Source organism: Schistocerca gregaria, chromosome 5 (assembly GCF_023897955.1).
Source record: "Schistocerca gregaria isolate iqSchGreg1 chromosome 5, iqSchGreg1.2, whole genome shotgun sequence".
Classification (NCBI taxonomy): domain Eukaryota; kingdom Metazoa; phylum Arthropoda; class Insecta; order Orthoptera; family Acrididae; genus Schistocerca; species Schistocerca gregaria.
The window spans coordinates 571338664-571355611 of NC_064924.1; the positions used below are offsets into that span (position 1 = coordinate 571338664).

The 16948-nt window shown below is 45.0% G+C and overlaps 1 protein-coding gene across 1 annotated transcript in view; it reads left to right on the forward strand.

The window, feature by feature from the left end:
- The window catches only part of LOC126272170 (protein naked cuticle homolog 2-like), a 1268099-nt gene that overhangs the window by 622619 nt on the left and 628532 nt on the right, over nt 1-16948 (forward strand). The window contains exon 3 of the mRNA XM_049974811.1: nt 2136-2190. Coding sequence (XP_049830768.1) covers nt 2136-2190 — 55 coding nt within the window. The remainder of the gene's footprint in view (nt 1-2135; nt 2191-16948) is intronic.

Sequence of the window (16948 nt, forward strand, 5' to 3'; positions counted from 1 at the left end):
AAAGCTGTATTATGTCTTGAACCAAGTGTCCTCCATAGATCGAACTTCGACCGTTTTCACCCATCACAGACGCCTGTTTGTGACAGCTAGATCAACCTCCGGTGCAGAGATCGAATTTAGGTTGCTTTTCAACAGAGGATCCATCTGTTGGTAACAATAAGCAACAGGGATGTGAAGGAGTTGATTTTGTTTCGCATTTCCAGAGTTTATGGAATATTTACGGTACACCTTTTGTTGAACAACTACGCATATCTAACTCCTTATTTGTCTTTTATAAGCAAATGTTAGTTTTTAATTATTTATAGAGAATATGGTTCATACTTGTTCCAGTATTCCACAAAGAATTATATATAGCTTTGAATGAAGTTTGCTGATGGTCCCCCACCTTTGACTACCTTGGGCTCACCACTGATCGTCACCTCACCTGGATCCCTCATCTCCACTCTATCCAATCCAAAGCCCACAACTACCTGTCTCCTTAAACTCCTCTTTGGCCAGACATGGGGGTTGAACCCCTCTACCATCCTCCACACTTACAAATCCTTAATACATCCCATCTTGTGTTATGCCAGTCCCCCTTTGATATCCGCCCCCCCCCCCCACACACAAATTCTATATGTCCCTCCAGATCCTCAAGCACCATTCACTCTGCCTCACCCTCCGTATACACCTCCCATCCCCCATGCGGATCCTTTATGACCTGATTCCTTTCCCCCATCTGCTTGAACATGTCTGCGTCCTCTACACCTCCTGCCGACTTGATCCCCCTCATCCCCTGGTTGCTCCTCTCCTCTCCAACCCGCACCCTCTGCCGCGCCTTCACTGTTGTGTCCCCCCTACCCTCCACCTCTACACCCTTCACCTCCTTTCCTGACGTGGCTTCCATCAACTCCCCCTCCCGGATGATGCCCTCTCTCCCTCCATTTATCCCTCCGATCAGTTATGATCCTCACCTCCCCCTCCCTCTATCCTTTTCCCAGGATCCACTCCCCCCCACTTCCATCCTGTTTTTTCACCACCTACCCACTCTTTGACTCCATTCTTTCCCCCTCCTCCTGAGACCTTTTTCTTTCCCCTCCGCTGCCTACCTCACTCCTTTCTCACATCCGCCCTGCTCTCCCCCTTTTTTGTGACGTCTCCATCCATCGGCTCCCCTCCCCCTTTATCCCCTTCATCTGTCTGCCCCCCCCCCTCCCCTCTGTACCCATATGACTTTGTGCTCTATGGTGCAGTGTTTTCCGTGAGTGTTCAGTGTTGTGTGTCCCCTTTTTACAGTGCTGCGAACAGAAACCAGACTGTCGCTGTGTTTTTTAATTGTGCCTATTTCGTGGTGTTAATCAGCATCGCTGACCTCTTTGTTTTTTATGTATTCTTCACACTTTTTTCGCCATGTACCAGTTTTAAACAGTAACAGTTTTATCACCTCTTTTTATTGTTCTGTCTCCTCATTATGTTTTTCATAGACTGCAGAGCGGCGTATTACACTGTTGCCAGCCCCCTCTCCACCTCTCCCCCCCCCCACTCGCCTCTGGGGGGAAATCGAAATACAATGAAAAAAAATTGCTGATGTGACTGGGTAGCCAGCCCAAGGACAGTTCTTGGTACTCAGTAATGTAAACGTAACTGACAACTTTTCGTTGTTTTAGGTAGTTCAGAGCTGAAGCATGACGCGAATTTAACACCGAGAAAATTTTATACAGACTGACATGAAATGAAAGTGTATGGTTGAGTACAACCACTGACCCTCACTGAAATAATACGAGCACGTTAACGTACCGCAGTGTGTCTCAGTGCATCATGTATATAATATTGTATAGCAATTTGTATCTGTTTGGCAAAAGATTTTAGTAGATTTAAAATAAAATGGATAGCCACTACATTTAACACCTCGCTACAAACATAAAGCCTTTCATGATGACTGTGTTTATGGGCTCTGTGTATGCCATTTCACCGTTTCAGGACATGACTGTTACTGCAGCATTTCCACTATGTACTCGAGCCCGTGCATGGGCCTGCATCCTCACGCACCTTGTCCTACACTACAGTAATGGTTTACCTGAAGAGGTGGCCTTGCGCTTTTCCTGCTCTCGCAGTGGCGGCTGCCCGGCCTGACTTGGTGCTCTGTGTGTTGGCAGGGCTTCCGGCTGCGGGTGGAGGAGGCGTCCGAGGACGAGACGACGTGCACCATACGTGAGTATCGCCGGCAGCCCGGCTGCAGCCCACGGACGGGACCTGCATCCACTGGACGAGAGGGGTGCCCCCTCTTGCATTTGTTGGGCTGGAATCAGTCCCGCGCCAGGCCCTTCTCTTTTATTATTCTTCCTGCTGACGTGGTCGACGAAATCAGTTCCTTTCTTTTCGAGTTTTGCAAACAGATTCGTGCAACTGTTCTTCTAGATCCCAACTGGTTCAACAGTCCATCGCTTTCGGATGCGTATACAGTAGTTCGTTACTTCTGCTTCGATTTTTCAACTGAAAGCTCCCTATGTATCATTAAAGCGAGCAGTCCACCGTTTTCTATCAAAGCGCGCCTATCCATACCCAGAGGTGATGAAACCGCTGTCTAAGCTATTCCCCTTCTCACGTCTTATCTGAATACAAGCAACTACGTCTTCAGAAACATTTCCCAAATAAATTTATTTTTTTCACATAATGTTTAGACCGAAGAAATGATTTATAACGCCGACTGTGATTTAAAAAGTAAGAGAAAATATTGAAGAGTAGTTAGAACTTGTGCTGGAGCGCCGAAAATAACAGCGTACATAAATGAATAGCACAACAGTCAATTTATACACGACATGATGTACATCCTGTACCCTCGGTATCTCCACTTGAACAGCTACCCTCCGACGCGTAAAGCATGCAAACAAATGCCAGAAGCGTTCTACGGATGGCAGTTTTGAGAAATGTGTACATTGTTTGCAATAGTGGCTCACACTGATCAACATCCCATGCCCAAGGCTGAGAGCGTATAAGATTCGTGCTCTAGCTCAATGCAGATTACAACAAGAGCACGATACCACGAAAGTAATGGAATTCTCAAATATTAATTGCGAATAAACCTCCTAAGTTCCGACTCAATTAATAATTATTTCATCTAAAATCATAATCACCTACTACGATAACACATACAACCATCTGCTCGTCAAACACGTCGTGTAATGAGTCACTCCAAAAGAAAGAACTGTATAACAAGAATTCTATGTGTATTAGAAAATACTGGAAATACTTTACTAGATGAGACTGTGCTGTATTCAACAAACTCATTATTCTATGGACTAATAGACTGCCGATTCTGAACCATGTGCCTCGAAAGCTAACCACCTCATAGAACAACGAACGTTAAGTTCGAAATTAGGTAGATCCAAATCAAATATCTGGAATTATTGATGACGATATTATACCAAGCCGCGCAATGCGAGCTGGAATCTCACTACAGCCTGACAATGATGAGCAGAAAGTAACAATGACAGAAAAGCTGTCAAACTTACTAAAATATAACGGACAATTTATCTCTACTTTTTAGATGACAAAAATTAAGTCATTGTTTCTTTGGCATAATGAAGACAGTCTGTTATACGGCGCATAGTTGCGCCATCGTCTCACAAACATGAAATCATCAGGTGTAGCATTGGGCTGTTGCCCCAAATAACGTGGCGCGAGGTCAAGGGCTTCTGCTGCGTCACTATGTGGCAGCAGCTCTCCTTTCTCGCTCTCAGGCTCATTCTCACTTCCGCCACAGCAGTCCACATCTTCCTGGTCTTGAGTCACAGCAGCAACTAAATCAACGTCAGTAAGGTTATCCACACGTGCCCGATCCACTGCCACCCACTTATCTACGTCTCCTTATCTAGCTCCTTCACATCCAGGGACTGTCTGTATCATTTGTAGTAGATTTTCCTCTTCCTTTTCAACTACGTTGTCCTGAAATTCAAGAGATGAGAGATGTCCACAGTTTTCTCCACGATTTTCTCAGAGTATTTTCTGAAATATTCTGCCATGCCTCAGCGGCCCAATAAACAGCATCCTTCACATTGCTCTTTTCTTATTTTGTCCGTCAAAAGAATGCTATTATCTTGGATCAGTATTCTTAAAATTGTTTTCTGTAAATCAGTTTTAATGTTTCAGTACGCCCTGATACATGGGCTGTAGAAATGGTGTAACATTCGATTGCGCGATCTGCAGGCCGTTTGACAGCCACAAGGGCGGTCGAGTCGCGCCTAAGTATGCTCTGATCTGGGCCTTCTTGTCGACGTTTCTGGCCGCTGACGCTCCTCTATGGACGAGCCACGCAGCAACTTGAAGTTACTTTCTGCTCGTCATGCTCAGGCTGTGGTGAGATTCCAGCTCGCATTGCGCGGCTGCCACAATTTCTCCATCGCATAACTCCTCAGTGCTGGGGTGAGATGACGCGTTATCAGTCAAAAGGATTGCACGGGGAGACAAATGATTTTCCTTAGAAAACCGTGTAACCGTCGAACAGAGAGAATAAACTGGCCTTGGAACCATTCTTTGAACAGCTTAACCATCCATCCATCCATGCTTTTTTCTGGGTGCGATAATGTACGGGCAGGGACTTCATGTTGCAGTTTTTAAAAGCTCCGAGCCTAGCAGATTTGCCGATCAGCATTAAAGGCAGCTTGTGATTACCAGCAGTGTTGCTGCACGCTAATAAACTCACTCGACCTTTGCACATTTTAAAACCAGGAACATGGTCTTCTGCTTCTGATGCCAGGCTTTTTGTTGGCAATGCCCTAAAATTAAGGTCAGCCTCGTGAGCGTTATAAGTTTGTTGGGAAGAATACATTCCCTCTCTTATCATTTTTTCGAACTCACCCAAGTGTTCCTTCGCTGCATCACAGCCAGAAGAAAGTTAGCTTCTCTCCAGTAATTGTTAGCTGACCCATTCCACGACGTTTTTTGAATCTGTCCAAACAACCCGTACTCGCACTAAAAGACTCATCACAATTCATTAACTTGTACAGGTAAACAGCCTTCTCCTGAACCAGTGCTCCACTCAGAGGAGGTCCCTTTTTCTTTCCTGCGTAAACCAAAGGAAAAGAGCTTCATCCACTTCGTCGTACTGGGACTGTTTAAAATTCTGCCGAATTTCGAGTGTTTTTCTCTAAGATGTTGCACAGGACTGTTCAAGCTTCACTCGGTCCTTCTTCCAATCATAAACGGTTGCTTTACCAACACCCAGTTCCGTTGCCAGTTCAGATACTCTCACCATTGTCTATCCGCTTCAGTTTTTCTTTGAGAGTTAACGTTGTATGTTTCCGTTTACTCATGACGAAATACGTACACCACTACACCTGAACCAATAAAATACAACCAATAAAATGCAACTGTTACGTGTGCCAGCGATCGATAACTAACATAACCAAGCGCTTTGCGAGCCAACTGGCAGTGCACTGACCGTAGACAATACAAAGGTCTCAACAATGCACAACAACAAGGGCAGGGAATGAGAGTGAGCCATTGTTCCCACACTTGTCCCCATTTGTTACCATGTTGTACCTACTTATCCGCTTGGTGTACTTCATTCCAGAAACTCGTCACCGTAATTCCGGCTAATCCGAACAAATCGGTAATCCGAATAAGGTCCGGTGCCAATTAGTTCGGATTAACGGTCTCTACTGTATTACATATAAAATACGAGGGCTATCCGGAAAGTAAGTTGCGATCGGTCGCGTTATGGAAACCACTGTGAAAATCAAAAATGTTTTATTTTGCAGTTAGTTACACCTTCTACAAACCAATCTGCATAGTTGCCGCTCCGACTTAGACACTCGTAATAGCGTTGTAGCAGCTTTCCAGTATTCTCGTCATAGAAGGCAGCCACAAGTGCTTGCCGTCACTTCTCTACACTGGTCTACAGCTCGCTGTCCGTGCCAAAATGTTGTCTTCACAGAGCCAATTACGGGCTGTATCGTGGGTGATCAAACATTTCCCATCGAAAACGCTGCAGGAGCACCATCATTGCCCCTGCAGAATGCGGCTGAGACTTGTTTTGAAAGGGGATACGCATGACAGTTATGTCATGTGGGCTGCATAGCTTCGAGGTAAATTTCTTACTGGGGCCTCGTACTTGGCGGGAGACATTATTTTCTAGGCATATTAGGCTGTCACAGTGCGCTCACACCTTAAAAGAGCGACGTGACGCAATCGACGGGCGTACTAGAGACACAGCCCAACACGTTCATGCAAAGTTCCATCCCATTTTCACAATGGTTTCCATTTCGCGATCGATCGAAACTTACTTTCCGGATAGCTCTCGTATTACAAAACGCCGAGTTTAAATCAAGATAGAGTTGGTATGAATCTTTTACTCTGCAGTGGAGAATGAGCTGTTTTGAAACTTCCTTGCAGATTAAAACTACATGCTGGACCGAGACTCGAACTCGGAACAGTATCTATAGTGGGCAGTGCAGTTATACAATTCAGACACAACTCAAGAGTCATCCTCGCAGCCGTACTTCTGGTAATAGCTCTCTCCTACTTCCTGGAGTGTCTAAACAGCACACACTCTACTGCAGGCTGCAAGATTCTCTTACAGACAATTTACAGGGCCGTGGCTAGCCAGTTCTCCGCAGTATTCTTTCTCCGTGCGGTGCCAGTCCAACAAGGTACGCATGGTGTTCGGAATGTCGGCGAGAGAGGAGAAGCTGTCAGGGCGAGTTGTAAGTTGTGTTTGTGTAGTAAGCTCGGTGACTGCATTGCCTGTGAAAGCAAAGATTGTGGTTTTTGGATTCCGGTATGGCACGCAATTTTAGTTACTCAAAAAGTTTCAAAAAGAGAGCTTCTCGGTAAAATTGCAGTGACTGTCACAAAGGTGGCGCGTTGCACAAAGTGGTGACAGATTGCGGAGTGCCACGCAGGCAAATTCAATTTGGAAACATACTGCTACAGCCAAGTTGTGGTATTATTGGAGTCCAAGAAATGTCATGCACGCTTCGCAGTGGCTCGGGAGCTCTATTGGCAGTCGGCCGCTCCTGACACAAAATTTCTGTGGAGGTCTGGAAAATCCCTCCTTGGTAGTGCTCCAGTTCGTGTTTCAGGTGCACCCCACTTACGTCTTGCAGGAACAAAAATCCGAAGACCTTGTGTTGCCAGTTCATGCTGGTGTAATTTTCAGTTACGAGAAACCATACATGACGGTCGATCCAAAGAGGACATAAGAATGTGACTCTCACAAGGAAATACGGTATTCCTCGGAAAAACGAGGTTAACTAGTGAGATCGTGCAAAAGGAAAAGAAAGTTAACAGGAGGAGTGAGAAAACTAGTATACTCGTATATGTAAATGAGGGGTTTTATGGATTTCTCGTCAAATCAGAACTCAGTTAACTAATGAATGTGATGATAATAGCCTGTTTCCAAATAAACAGTCAGTCCCCACATTAATTCTTCTTTCGTTTACCATTGCCCGCGTTACGACGATTCGCATTTAACTGTCTCCATTTGAACTGGAAAACGAGGACATGCGATGGGCCTAGACGTCTTCTGCCGCTTCTAGGTAGGACAGTTCACTAACCTGACATCTCGTGCAGACGGTGTCGCAGCGCAGATGTAGAGCTCAGGTCGCGGGTTCGTTGTTCTTGAAGTGAGGCTGTAACATAACTGGTGACGTGGCTAAAGCTCTTGATTCTATTAAACGGTTTGATGAGTTCCAAATGAGTGATGCCAAGAGGTTTTCTGTTTCGTTTACAGCACACTAATCAGATAAGACTATAAACCACAACAAGACCCTTAGCACACGTTCGATTAGTAAGTTCTAAATGTTCAAATGTATGTGAATTCCTATGGAACCAAACTGCTGAGGTCATCGGTCCCTGGACTTACACACTACTTAAACTAACTTAACGCTCAGGACAACACCGATGCCCGAAGGAGGACTCGAACCTCCGGCGGCAGGCACCGCACGATTAGTACGTCACACGTTTCACACTTCATACTGGAAACTATCACAATCCGATGACATTAAGTCTCGTAGAAAAGATGTTCACAGAAACTATATACACTGTTCCTCTATTCTTCTCTGCTTTGCACACAGAATTATAATACCTTTATACGGCTCCCATCCGACATCTTAATTGTGCGTACGGTAACGCGAACCACACCGTTCAACCTCTCGCTCCAGACTGACCACACAACCCAAACCACTCTGCTTCCTAGCGCACTTTTGGTGCGAGCCGAAGACGCACCAAGTGCTTCGTCTGAATATTATTATTCACATGTTCAGGAAGATTGTCATAAAACTGAGATCTGAAATAAGTGGTTTACAGTTTGCTATTGAAAGTGTGCTCAGCATGCCAGACAGTAAATTCTGAATCATACTTTATCAAATATTAATAAATTAATCTACGTTATTTGGCGCGCTGTTTCCTCTGCTGACAGCAAATCTGATTATGCTACTATTTAACTTTCTCGCGGAATTGCTGGCCACTGTACCATCCGTTGTCTTCCTCTCATCCCACCTCTTACTTCATGCCTCATCTAACGTAATATCAGATAAACCACCTAGGGAATATTGGGAACGAATCTGAGGGTTCAAAGCCAGAAATATCACATCACTATCAAATATAGGTCTCAATTTGAGGATCAAATTTCTGAAAACGTATGTTCGGAGCGCAAAATAGTATGGAAGTGAACCATGGACTGAAGGAAATACTTCGTATATTCATAATTGAAATGGACGATTTGGGACGTCAGCTAGTATAATATGTGTTAAAAAATGACGAAGTTCCTCCAGCTGTATTAAGGTGTTTGTTTTATTGGCGACTAGTTTCGATGTTGTTACAACATCATCTTCAGGCCCTGAATACAACATACCATACATAAACAACCAAAGCAACAACAGTAATTTATAAATTAATATGCAAAACAATTCTATTATAACCATATTACATAATGGGTAATTTTAATGAACTAATTATTTTTTTTATATTTTTGTCATTTCCGTTAGAATGCCATCACTCTGGACATTAACCATTTACGTGGTATCACTACAATACAAATGAAGCTGTATATGCACAATCGTTTTATGATAAGTTAATATCAGATATTAAAAACTGGGGGTATATAAAAGCTTAAGTGACAAGCCGTTATTCTATAGGCGTGGAACATTGTAAATTTTTAATATTGAACTATAAAAAGGAGAACAAGCATTGCCAATCAGACACGATGTTAGGTAAACTTCATTGTTTTCTAGTAGTGAACGGTGGGCAAGGTAGGCTAGAGTTACGTTTGCAAACTTCTGTACTGTCATCATATAGACTCCAGGAAATTGAAATAAGAACACCGTGAATTCATTGTCCCAGAAAGGGGAAACTTTATTGACACATTCCTGGGGTCAGATACATCACATGATCACACTGACAGAACCACAGGCACATAGACACAGGCAACAGAGCATGCACAATGTCGACACTAGTACTGTGTATATCCACCTTTCGCAGCAATGCAGGCTGCTATTCTCCCATGGAGACGATCGTAGAGGTGCTGGATGTAGTCCTATGGAACGGCTTGCCATGCCATTTCCACCTGGCGCCTCAGTTGGACCAGCGTTCGTGCTGGACGTGCAGACCGCGTGAGACGACGCTTCATCCAGTCCCAAACATGCTCAATGGAGGACAGATCCGGAGATCTTGCTGGCCAGGGTAGTTGACTTACACCTTCTAGAGCACGTTGGGTGGCACGGGATACATGCGGACGTGCAATGTCCTGTTGGAACAGCAAGTTCCCTTGCCGGTCTAGGAATGGTAGAACGATGGGTTCGATGACGGTTTGGATGTACCGTGCACTATTCAGTGTCCCCTCGACGATCACCAGAGGTGTACCGCCAGTGTAGGAGATCGCTCCCCACACCATGATGCCGGGTGTTGGCCCTGTGTGCCTCGGTCGTATGCAGTCCTAATTGTGGCGCTCACCTGCACGGCGCCAAACACGCATACGACCGTCATTGGCACCAAGGCAGAAGCGACTCTCATCGCTGAAGACGACACGTCTCCATTCGTCCCTCCATTCACGCCTGTCGCGACACCACTGGAGGCGGGCTGCACGATGTCGGGGCGTGAGCGGAAGACGGCCTAACGGTGTGCGGGACCGTAGCCCAGCTTCATGGAGACGGTTGCGAATGGTCCTCGCCGATACCCCAGGAGCAACAGTGTCCCTAACTTGCTGGGAAGTGGCGGTGCGGTCCCCTACGGCACTGCGTAGGATCCTACGGTCTTGGCATGCATCCGTGCGTCGCTGCGGTCCGGTCCCAGGTCGACGGGCACGTGCACCTTCCGCCGACCACTGGCGACAACATCGATGTACTGTGGAGACCTCACGCCCCACGTGTTGAGCAATTCGGCGGTACGTCCACCCGGCCTCCCGCATGCCCACTATACGCCCTCGCTCAAAGTCCGTCAACTGCACATACGGTTCACGTTCACGCTGTCGCGGCATGCTACAAGTGTTAAAGACTGCGATGGAGCTCCGTATGCCACGGCAAACTGGCTGACACTGACGGCGGCGGTGCACAAATGCTGCGCAGCTAGCGCCATTCGACGGCCAACACCGCGGTTCCTGGTGTGTCCGCTGTGCCGTGCGAGTGATCATTGCTTGTACAGCCCTCTCGCAGTGTCCGGAGGAAGTATGGTGGGTCTGACACACCGGTGTCAATGTGTTTTTTTCCATTTCCAGGAGTGTATATACGTAAATGAATGGATAGGTTTGAGATGTAGAGATATAGAAGGATACTGAAAATTAGTTGGTCTGATAAGATAAGAATTGATGAGGTTCCCCACAGTATCGGCGAGGAGAGAACATGTGGAAAGAGGTGAAAAGAAGAAGTCGCAGGATAACAGGACATGTGGTGAGACATCATCGAATAACTTCCATACCAGTAGAAGACTGTATGGGGTAGAAACTGTAGGGGAAGACAGAGATGAGAGTACATGCAACAACTAAGTGAGGACCGTGGGTGCAACTGCTACTCTCGAGACGAAGGCATTGGAGCAGAACAGGAATTTGTGGCAGTCCGCGTCAGATCATAAGAGGGACTGATCCCCCCTCCTTCAAAGAAAAGTCACGTACAAGAACCGATCGGTAGTCGAGAACGAGAAAGCCGGAACTAAACGTCTGCTGTTCTGTCACTCCAGCGATACCGAAACCAACTTACAGGGTGGCGGCGGTCATTGACTGAGGTGACAAAAGGCATCGGATTCCTCTTAATATCGTGTCGGACCTCCTTTTGCCCGGTGTAGTGCAGCAGCTCGACGTGGCATGGATTCAACGAGTCGTCGGAAGACCCTTGCAGAAGTATTGAGCTGCGCTGCTACCACAGTAGTCCATAACTGCGAATTTGTTATCAGTGCAGGATTTTGTACACGAACTGTCCTCTCGATTATTTCCCATAAATGTTTGATGGGATCCATGTCGGCGTAGATCATTCGCTCGAATTGTCCAGAATGTTCTTCAAACCAATCACGAACGACTGTGGCCTGGTGACATGGCTCATTGTTATCCATAAAAGTTTGGGAACATGAAGTCCACGAATGGTTGCAAATGGAATCCAAGTAGCGACAATACATGTAACCACACCTTACACCATTATGGTGCCACCAAGAGCTTGCACAACTTGGGTCCATGATTTCGTGGCGTCTACACCACAATCGCTCCCTACCATCAGCTGCTATCAACTGACATCAGGACTCATCTGACGAGGCCAGGGTTTTCCAGTCGTGTAGGTTCCAACCGATGTGGTTCTGAGGCAAGGAGAGTCGCTGCAGCCAACTTCGTGCTGTTAGCAAAGGCACTCGCACCAGTCGTTTGCTGCCATAGAACAGAAACTCCAAATTTCGCATCACTGTCCTAATGAAAATATTCGTCGTCGTGTGTGCCACATTTATTACTGAGGTTATTTCACGCAGTGTTTCTTGTCCGTTGTTGTTGTTGTTGTTGTCTTCAGTCCTGAGACTGCTTTGATGTAGCTCTCCATGCTACTCTATCCTGTGCAAACTGCTTCATCTCCCAGTACCTACTGCAACCTACATCCTTCTGAATCTGCTTAGTGTATTCATCTCTTGGTCTCCCTCTACGATTTTTACCCTCCACGCTGCCCTCCAATGCTAAATTTGTGACTCCTTGATGCCTCAAAACATGTCCTACCAACCGATCCCTTCTTCTAGTCAAGTTGTGCCACAAACTTCTCTTCTCCCCAATCCTATTCAATACCTCCTCATTAGTTACGTGATCTACCCATCTAATCTTGAGCATTCTTCTGTAGCACCACATTTCCAAAGCTTCTATTCTAATCTTGTCCAAACTAGTTATCGTCCATGTTTCACTTCCATACATGGCTACACTCCAAACAAATACTTTCAGAAACGACTTCCTGATACATAAATCTATATCCGATGTTAACAAATTTCTCTTCATCAGAAACGCTTTCCTTGCCATTGTGAGTCTACATTTTATATCCTCTCTACTTCGACCATCATCAGTTATTTTACTTCCTAAATAGCGAAACTCCTTTACTACTCCTGCCTCATTTCCTAATTTAATTCCCTCAGCATCACCCGATTTAATTTGACTACATTCCATTATCCTCTTTTTGCTTTTGTTGATGTTCATCTTATATCCTCTTTTCAAGACACTGCCCATTCCGAGCAACTGCTCTTCCAACTCCTTTGCCGTCTCTGACAGAAACTCAAAGTTTTTACTTCTTCTCCATGAATTTTAATACCTACTCCAAATTTTTCTTTTGTTTCCTTTACTGCTTGCTCAATATACAGATTAAATAACATCGGGGAGAGGCTACATCCCTGTCTCAATCCTTTCCCAACCACTGCTTCCATTTCATGCCCCTCGACTCTAATAACTGCCATCTGGTTTCTGTACAAATTGTAAATAGCCTTTCGCTCCCTGTATTTTACCCCTGCCACCTTTAGAATTTGAAAGAGAGTATTCCAGTCAACATTGTCAAAAGCTTTCTCTAAGTCTACAAATGCTAGAAACGTAGGTTTGAATTTTCTTAATCTTTCGTCTAAGATAAGTCGTAAGTTCAGTATTGCCTTACGTGTTCCAACATTTCTACGGAATCCAAACTGATCCTTCCCGCGGTCCACATCTACCAGTTTTTCCTTTCGTCTGTAAAGAATTCGCGTTAGTATTTTGCAGCTGTGACTTATTAAACTGAAAGTTTGGTAATTTTCACATCTGTCAACACCTGCTCTCTTTGGGATTGGAATTATTATATTCTTCTTGAAGTCTGAGGGTATTTCGCCTGTCTCATACATCTTGCTCACCAGCTGGTAGAGTTTTGTCATGACTGGCTCTCCCAAGGCCGTCAGTAGTTCTAATAGAATGTTGTCTATTCAGGTCTTTCAGTGCTCTGTCAAACTCTTCACGCAGTATCTTACCTCCCATTTCGTCTTCATCTACATCCTCTTCCATTTCCATAATATTGTCCTCAAGTACATCGCCCTTGTATAAACCTTCTACATACTCCTTTCACCTTTCTGCCTTCCCTTCTTTTTCTTTGCTTAGAACTGGGTTTCCATCTGAGCTCTTGATATTCATACACGTGGTTCTCTTCTCTCCAAAGATCTCTTTAATTTTCCTGTAGGCAGTATCTATCTTACCCCTAGTGAGATAAGCTTCTACATCCTTACATTTGTCCCCTAGCCATCCCAGCTTAACCATTTTGCACTTCCTGTCGATCTCATTTTTGAGACGTTTGTATTCCTTTTTGCGTGCTTCATTTACTGCATTTTTATATTTTCTCCTTTCAGCAATTAAATTCAATATTTCTTCTGTTACCCAAGGATTTCTAGCAGCCCTCGTCTTTTTACCTACTTCATCCTCTGCTGCCTTCACTACTTCATCCCTCAGAGCTACCCATTCTACTTGTACTGTGTTTCTTTCCCCCATTTCTGTCAATTGTTCCCTTATGCTCTCCTTGAAACTCTGTACAACCTCTGGTTCTTTCAGCTTATCCAGATCCCATGTCCTTAAATTCCCACCTTTTTGCAGTTTCTTCAGTTTTAACCTAGAGGTCACAACCAATAGATTGTGGTCAGAGTCCACATCTGCCCTTGGAAATGTCCTACAATTTAAAACCTGATTCCTAAATCTCTGTCTTACCATTATATGATCTATCTGATACCTTTTAGTGTCTCCAGGATTCTTCCATGTATACAGCCTTCCTTTATGATTCTTGAACCAAGTGTTAGCTATGATTAAGTTATGCTTGTGCAAAATTCTACCAGGCGGCTTCCTCTTTCATTTCTTAGCCCTAATCCATAATCACCTACTATGTTTCCTTCTCTCCCTTTTCCTACTGACGAATTCCAGTCACCCATGGCTATAAAATTTTCGTCTCCCTTCACTACCTGAATAATTTCTTTTATCTGATCATACATTTCATCAATTTCTTCATCATATGCAGAGCTACCTGGCATATAAACTTGTATTACTGTAATAGGCATGGGCTTTGTGTCTATCTTGGCCACAATAATGCGTTCACTATGCTGTTTGTAGTAGCTTACCCGCATTCCTATTGTTTTATTCATTATTAAACCTACTCCTGCATTACCCCTATTTGATCTTGTATTTATAACCCTGTAGTCACCTGACCAAAAGTCTTGTTCCTCCTGCCACCGAACTTCACTAATTCCCACTATATCTAACTTTAACCTATCCATTTCCCTTTTTAAATTTTCTAACCTACCTGCCCGATTAAGGGATCTGACATTCCACGCTCCGATCGGTAGAACGCCAGTTTTCTTTCTCCTGATAACGACGTCCTCCTGAGTAGTCCCCGCCCGGAGATCCGAATGGGGGACTATTTTACCTCCGGAATATTTTACCCAAGAGGACATCATCACCATTTAATCATACAGTAAAGCTGCATGTCCTCGGGAAAAATTACGGCTGTAGTTTCCCCTTGCTTTCAGCCGTTCGCAGTACCAGCACAGCAAGGCCGTTTTGGTTAGTGTTGCAAGGCCAGATCAGTCAATCATCCAGAATGTTGCCCCTGCAACTACTGAAAAGGCTGCTGCCCCTCTTCAGGAACCACACGATTGTCTGGCCTCTCAACAGATACCCCTCCGTTGTGGTTGCACCTACGGTACGGCCATCTGTATCGCTGAGACACGCAAGCCTTCCCACCAACGGCAAGGCCCATGGTTCAATTCTACGCAAACGCCGCTGCTCTCGGTTGCTAAGTGAAGGCCGTGGGCCATTGCGTTGTCCGTGGTGAGAGGTCGTGCTTGAAAATTTATATTCTCAGCACACTCTTGACACTGTGGATCTCGGATTATTGATTTCCGAAACAATTCATGTCCCTTGTGTCTAGCTCCAACTGCCATTCCCTGTTCAAAGTTTAATTCCCGTTGCTCGGTCATAAACACGTTGGAAACCTTTCCACCTGAGTACAAATGACAGCCCCACCAGCCCACTGCCCTTTCATACCTCGTGTCTGCGATACTATCGCCACCTGTATACGTCCATATCGCTGTACCATGACTTTTGTCGCCTCAGTGCATATTTTTGGCTGATAATTCTGCACTCAGGTGCCGCGTCTACAAGAGACTAGGCAAACATGTTACGTGGAGATAGTCGTTTAGCCGGCGCGGAAAATAAACAGCCATGTCGGCGAATGGATCGGTCCTGGCTGGCCGGTGTGGCCGAGCGGTTCTAGGCGCTTCAGTCCGGAAACTGAGCTGCTGCTACGGTCGCAGGTTCGAATCCTGCCTCGGGCATGGATGTGTGTGATGTCCTTAGGTTAGTTAAGTTTAAGTACTTCTAAGTTCTAGGAAACTGATGACCTCAGATGTTAAGTCCCATAGTGCTCAGAACCACTTGAACCATTTGATCGGTCCTGTCCCAACAGAACTGTAATCGCCTCACCCTACAAGATCACAAACTCCGCCCAGAGATTAACCCATCCTTCCAGATTTGACAGATTACTCCTCTTCCTCTTCGACAACCCTCCCCTCTCAATCCCTTTCAAAATACCTGTTCCGAAACTCTTTCTCTCCAACAACATCCCTCACGTACTGTTTATTTCCAACAGCTCCAGTAAAGTGAAGTGCTGTAGTTTTGTAAAGACTAGCTTCAATTGGCTGTGTTTAAAAAAAATGAGTTCAAAAACTTGTTGGTATTTCATGTTTTCCCGTTTTTAGAAATTTTGTTTGTATATTTTATTAATGTTCCCAGCTGAGAAGTGTCAATGTTTCGTTGCCAGTCCAGCTTCACCTGATGGGCAAGTCAGTGAAATAACAACAAAGAGAAAAAAACCGCATCGGCAGTTCCTACCAAGTGTTGAAGACTCCGGACGACGATCCTCGATTACAACAGTTACATCACTTTTCTGGTTCTGGCCTTTGATTTGAAAATTTGATTGTGTGTGTTGGTGTTTAAGACGATACTGACTTTGTTTATTGGTACTGATCTGACCTTACGGCCGTAACGTTCGCTCTTGTTGTGTGGTCAGCCATCGACTTACTGTCGATCTCTGTAGTTCGTGGCAGTAACTTGTCTGGCATGTGTTGAGCACAAAACAGAACAACGGGTCTCTAAAATTCTTATGTCTATTTTAGTTGCTCGTATCTCTACCTCTTGGCAGTGATAGTGTTCCTCCATCCCATACTGAAACTCTGGAGCTCTGTGCTTCACTCCAGCATGAATTCTCCACACCCAACTATTACAATGGTTCATAAACCTCTCGGACTATACAGACCATCAGTTTCCTCTCGGGTAGTAAGCAGCCACTCCCTTCGAAACTATACTCGAGTGTTTGTACAAAATTATGAACAAGATATATCCTCCTGAAACAAAACCCCAGACAGTGAATGTGGCCCAGTGTTAACGTGGTCAGGCATTTCAGTAGCAAGGAGAGACGACTTATGGAAACGGCAACGAGGAAGGGGAAAGTTACTCCTCAATAACACTGCT